The following is a 6,618-nucleotide window of genomic DNA, read 5'->3' as shown; positions in this document are numbered from 1 at the left end:
TCAATTTTTTAAAAATGTCAACCTAACTGTTGAATTTTCAAGCAAAAAGATAAATTTACGGCCAAGAAGATTAATTTTCTATGAAAAGGAAATTTCAACAGAATACTTGAATTTTTAAACTAAAAATGCTCATTTATCAACCAAAAGTAGAATAGTTAGATCTTCAGTTAAAAGCATTCATTTACAGCCAAAATCAAACGAAATTTCTACTAAATAGTTGAATCCAGTAATGGGAAGTCACTTTTACAAATTTAAAAAAGAAACACTTATTAAATACATTTATGCCATTAAAAAAAAAGTTAAGCACTCCCTCGAGTAAATTCGTATAAAAATTCTAGACAGTAGACACCCTAATTATTTTAAAATATGTTTTCAACATTCAAATAGAATACCTTCGCATTATATTCAATCGCTGTTCTGTACAGAAATGCCACATTTAGGCAAGTAATTCCCTGCTTAATCATCTGTACGCAGCGGCGTTTTAATTGTGTCTCGAAATAGGCATTTGCCAAATCAAGGAGCTCTAGAAGAATATAAACAGTTAAAATATACATAAAATAGTAATAAGAAAATCACAAAGGAATAATAAGGAGACCCAACTGTCAGTGGGAAGCCTTTCGAAACTGGCAATTGAAACAATACCGTAATTGGTAGGCACATTAAAGGAAGATCTTAAATTTTCGTGCGCAGGCGCACAGGTGTCTTCTTCTTATACATGAAAAAGTATACAAGTGAGAAAGTTTGTCAAATTGACGCGATCTTCGGCAACTAGATCGATTATAATATTAATTATACAGGTTTTTTTACGTTGAAAAATGTTTGGAAGTGTTCGAAAAAAACAGTATTCTTCATTCTGACGTAAGATTTCAAAAATAAAAATGTACTAGAATTTCAAGATTTCATGATCAAACAATTTCATTATAGTCTACATACTTACCACATTTATAATGCACTGTTTTAACTTTACAAGTCTTAACGCTGATGTCCTTAATTTAAGGGTAAATGGTGGTCTGTGACGCAATCAAAATTTGACCTTGTAATGTTAATTTTGTCCGCCTTTTTTTTCTTAAACTAAATAAGTTAGTATATCGAAATTTGGGGAGAAGGAAGAAAATATATGAGCCGACATCGGTTGGGTCCCTTGGAGTAATTATTTTTTAAGGAAAAGCGGTACCTATAAGTTTTCCGTGACTGCCTTGTAGCAGGCAAGTCGCAACTTGGTAGATAGTTCAACTCAGATCGACAGCTGTAAATACTCAGTCGGTAACACGGCTTCGTTGAAAATTATTCACTTAAAGAATTAATTATTAAAAAATATTTAACTGGAATACATGAAATTTCTAACCAAGAAGAAAAATTTGTAAACAAGGAGATTAACTTTCAAAGAAAAACATCAAGTTCTACAAAAAAAATATCTTTTTTTTTAAATACTTAAATTTCAAACGAAACAGATGAATTTTCAATGAAGAGGCAATTTTTCAGCCAAATGGTCGAAAATTGAAAGCAAGTATTATTATTTTACAAAAAATATTTTTCAAAAAAGACATTAATTTTCTAATCCAATAATTCAATTTTGAACGAAAAAATATCATCTTTCAACAACAAAAGGAATAGTTAAATTTTCAGTTGGAGAAATTAATTTGCAACCAAACTGCTAATTTTCAAATAAAATGATGAATCCTAAACTAAAATAATTAAATTTTAAATAAAAAAATTAGTTTTAAACTAAAACAATTAATCATTCAATTAAATATGTAAACTTTCAACGAATTAGACAAATTTTAAAACTTTGAAATAAAAAAGATAATTTGTCAACCAAAAATTGAATAATTACATTTTCAGTCAAAAAAAAAAAATGTTTAACCAAATAAATTATTTTTTTACTAAAATTATGGAATATTTAACTGTAATAGTATTTTCATTTTTAATTAAAAAAATTATTTTCTACAAAAAAAGAAACAAATTTTCAATAAAATGTCTCATTTTCTTAGCAAGGAAATGAATTTCTAATATAAATGATGAATCTTCAATAAAAAAAATTAATTTTGATTAAAAGAGTATATTTTTTGACCAAGAAAATTTATTTATAACATAAAAGATGAATTTTTATTTAAAATGGTGAATATTTAACTGGAATACTTGAATTGCCAACCGGAAAGAAGAATTTTTAAACAATGAGATTAACTTTCACAGAAAAAAAAATCATTTTCTAACAAAACAAGTAGGTTTTAAAAAGTCGATTTTCTAACAAAAAGTCGGTTTTTTAAAACAAAACACGTGAATTTTTAACTAAATAAATTAGTCTTCGATTAAAAAAGACAAATATACAAATGTCAATTTCCCACTCAAAGTGGAACGGTTACATTTTCAGTTAAAAAAAACGAAATTAAGTTTAATAAAAATTCATTTTTTATGTTATAAATAAATTTACTTGGTTGAAAAATAAACTCTTCATCAAAATTAATGTTTTTATTGAAGATTCATCATTTAGATTATAAATTTATTTCTTTGCTTAAAAATGAGATATTTTATTGAAAATTTGTTTCTTTTTTTGTAGAAAATAATTTTTTCAACTTAAAATGGCAATTCTATTCCAGCTGAATATTCCATAATTTTAGTAAAAAAATTCATTTGCTTGGTTAAATTCGTTAAAAATTTAATTATTTTATTTGAAGATTCATTGTTTTAGTTTAAAACTATTTTTTTTTTAATTTCAAATTTAATGATTCTAGTTGAAGATTTATCATTTTAGTTGAAAATGCATCAGTTTGGTTGCAAATTAATGTATTTTTTTTTTAAATCTTCTTTGTAGAATAGTAATACTTTGGTTTCAATATTCGACAATTTGGCTGAAAAATTGCATCTTTCAATTGAAAATTCAACTGTTTCGTTTAAAATTCACGTATTTAAAAAAAATCTATTTTTTTTGGAGAACATGATGTTTTTCTTTGAAAAGTTAATTTCCTTGTTTACAAATTTTTCTTCTTGATTAAAAATTTCAAGTATTCCAGTTCAATATTTTTTAATAATTAATTCTTTAAGGCCATGTGACGAGTGGGTCACGTGACCAGATTCCTAACTGACCCTCACTTTTTATATTTCCCAACTTATTTTCACATGAAGCGCCACATCCAGTTTAAAATTTGGGATAATGAATAAGAAGCACTAAGAAAGGTGGGACTGGTCCTAAATTTTAATAATTATGAAAAAAGCAAAACAAAAAACTTTTTTTATAATTATACAAATTTAGAACCAGACCCACCATTTTTAGTGCTTCTTGTTTGGTACCACAAATTTTCAACTCGATTTAGCGTTTCGTATGATAATAAGTAAGGAAAGAAAAAAAGTGGCGGTAAGGTACGAATCTGGCTACGTGACCCACTCATCGCATGGCCTCAAGTGAATAATTTTTCAACGAAGCCGTGTTACCGACTGAGTATTTACAGCTGTCGATCTGAATTGAACCATCTGACAAGTTGCGACTTTTTCACAAAAGAAAGGTGGCGGCGCCAGGGGCTTTTTCCAACTCCAAACTTTTTCGTCGCTTCTTCTGCTACAAGGCAGTCACGGAAAACTTATAGGTACCGCTTTTCCTTAAAAAATAATTACTCCAAGGGACCCAACTGATGTCGGCTCATATATTTTCTTCCTTCTCCCAAAATTTCAATATAACATAACCTCTCTAACTTACATCAATTTGACAAAATTTCTCACTCGCACACTTTTCCATGTGCAGGAAGAAGACAACTGCGCACCTGCGCACGAAACTTTAAGATCTTCCTGTTATGTGCCTACCAATTCCGGTAATGTTTTTATTGCCCAGTGGCGAAACGGAGTTAGATCTCCTTATTATTCCTTCGTGAAGAAAATACTTGAAATATTCTAAAAAGAAAAATGTACCTAAAGCATTTTCGGCAGGTAGTTCCACTTCGTCGGTGTATAAATATTTTAAGAACGATCGGTAGACGTCATACGAAAATTGATCATGTTCCAGAACACTGAAAAGAAAACAATTACAAATAATTTTATCAAGGCGCCAGTTATGCAGTTGGCCGGTGATCGTTGCATATGCATGGCAAAATCAAAGATTTTGGGTAAAATAATAGCATTGAATTGAATAACAGAGTAAAAGTAGGAAATGGTGAAGTGCGTTTATTTTTATTGTAAATCGGGATAAAAAAAAGTAATCGGGAGCAGGATGAAGCTTATAAAATTCAATTTTACAAAGCACCAAATGATTAAAATATTGTTAAAGAATGGCAAATGTTATTTTAAGGGATGATATCAAACTGAAGTGTTTTGGCAACTTCTTTTAAAAAATATTATTTTATTGTTAATATCAACTGTGAATAATCGTTATTATTTAATATAATTCAAAACAACGTCTTTGTACTTCAGATTATAAAAAAAAATGATATATTTTGAAATTATCAAGTTTAAAAAAATGATCTAAAATTATGCATTGCAAACAAATTTACTTCATTTTAATGGATTTGTTTATAAATTTGCTTTTCGGCATAACTCTTTTCATAATATTTAGCTTAAAATTTAATACGAAAAGGGAATTTTCATTTTACTCGGTTTTAAATTAAACATGAACTTTAGGGTCGTATTATAAAAAAGAAATCGCATCATTTGAACTAAATTTTAAAAATAATTGCTATTTTATCCATATTACATTGATGTATTCTCGCCTATTAAGGCATTTAGATTTTGAATTATTGATTGTAATTATTATAATCAAATATACAGAAAAGAATGAGCAATAAATGCTCATTTTCATTTAAAATGATTAAATTATGTCTATTAAAGAGTAATTGACTGAAGATATAAATAATTTTACAGGTTTCGATGACTGTAATGTAATAGAATAAAGCTTTTTGAAGGTGAAATTTTGTAAATTTTTATAATTTGATAGTAACTATTTAAAACTTTATATTTATTTATTTTGCTGCCACCCGGACAATGAGATTTTTAAAAAATTATTTAGATTTTATTTTAAAAGGTTAATTTCAAGTTGTACATATTTTAAAACAATTTTATCGGATTAATTTATTTTTATCTTCTTATTTGTAGAAGTAAAATTGTCGCAAGATACATGGTGAAATTTCCAATCATTTCGTTCTTTTGAAAAAGTGATTCTAAAAGAAAATTGAATCAGAATTAGAAAATTACAACAAAAAATTCTATTATGCTTAATAAACACTTAAACGTATTGAAACAATTCAAATTTAATTTTATACTTGTGAAAAACTTCTTTTTTTTAATGTAGATTGTTCAAGATTTTTAAAAAGGAAGCTGAATTAAAATTACGAAAGGTTTCACGAGAATTAAAAAATGTTCTTTAGATTCCCAGAAAAATGTGAAAAGATTTCTTTTTTTTTTAAATTAACTTTAGGATAATGTTCTAAAAGATTTCAAAGTATTTCCAAAAAAAATTCGAAAAAGAATCTGGAAGTCTTTAGAAGTTTTTAGATAAACGTTTTTTATACATATAAAATGTGAAACATTTTATTTTTTTATCGACCAACAATTCATAAAGAAAGTAGAATGATAAATAAACAAATTCTTAATTTTTTGCGAACATATGTCGTCTTCGTGAAATCTTTCGGGATATATTTAACTCTTTGTAAAGTCTTTAAAATGCTTAAACTTTTTTTAATCTTTTTAAAATTTTTCGAATCTTTTGAAATCGTTGTGAATTTGATGAAGTCTTTTGGAGTATTTCAAATCATTGTGAAATCTTAAAATTTAAGAAAAATCTTTACAATTTTTGGTAAATCTTTAAAATTCTGAAATTCTTTTAAATCTTTTAAAACTTGTAAAATCTTTGAAATCAAAGAATTCTTTGAAAATTTCGTGAAATTTTTTTAATCTTTATAAAATCTTTTTCAATGTTTGTTTGTGAAAACTTTTGTGTCCGTTTAAAACCATTAACTTTTTTTTTAACCTTCTCAAATTTATTGAAATCTTTTGAAATCTTTGTGAATTTGTTGAAATCTTTTGAAGTATTTAAAATCTTCGTGAAAAATTCAAAATTTCTGTGTAGTCTTCGTGCAATTTTCTGAAATATTTTGAAATATTTCTTTAATCTTTGTTTGTGAAACTGTTTTGTTCATTTAAAACATTAACATTATTTGAAAAAGTCTCAAATTTAATGAAATCTTGAAATTTCTGTATATTCTTTTGAAATCTTTAAAAAATTTTGTACAATCTTTGAAATCCTGTAATTCTTTTAAATATTTGAAATCGTCTCGAAATTTTTTTTGATTTTGTTAAAATCTTTTGAAGTACTTTAAATCTTTGTGAAATCTTAAAATTTCTGTGAAATCTTTTGAAAACTTTTTAAAAAATTGTAAAATCTTGGAAATCCTGAAATTATTTTAAATATTTGAAACATTCGTGAAATTTTTTGAAATATTTCTTTAATCTTCGTTTATGTAACTTTTGTGTTCATTTAAAATTATTGAATTTTTTAAAAATATTCTCTAATTTATTAAATTCTTTATGAAATCATGAAATTTCTGTGTAATCTTTTAAAATCTTTAAAAAATGTTGTAAAATCTTCAAAATCATGGGATTATTTTAAATCTTTTAAATCTTCGTGAAATTTTTCGA

The 6,618-nt window shown here is 25.8% G+C and overlaps 1 protein-coding gene across 2 annotated transcripts in view; it reads right to left on the bottom strand.

Moving 5' to 3' along the window:
• LOC117168098 (RCC1 and BTB domain-containing protein 1-like) overlaps window positions 1-6,618 on the bottom strand; it is a 33,360-nt gene that overhangs the window by 7,839 nt on the left and 18,903 nt on the right. For both annotated transcript variants that reach the window (XM_033353469.1, XM_033353470.1), the window contains 2 exons: window positions 3,901-3,998; window positions 393-523 (listed from right to left, as the gene is read on the bottom strand). In XM_033353469.1, the coding sequence (XP_033209360.1) occupies window positions 393-523; window positions 3,901-3,998 (229 nt within the window). The remainder of the gene's footprint in view (window positions 1-392; window positions 524-3,900; window positions 3,999-6,618) is intronic.

The sequence above is a fragment of the Belonocnema kinseyi genome, chromosome 2, assembly GCF_010883055.1.
Source record: "Belonocnema kinseyi isolate 2016_QV_RU_SX_M_011 chromosome 2, B_treatae_v1, whole genome shotgun sequence".
NCBI classification, from domain to species: Eukaryota; Metazoa; Arthropoda; class Insecta; order Hymenoptera; family Cynipidae; genus Belonocnema; species Belonocnema kinseyi.
Note: the sequence above shows the minus strand (reverse complement) of the source record. Positions and strands in the feature narration are given on the sequence as shown.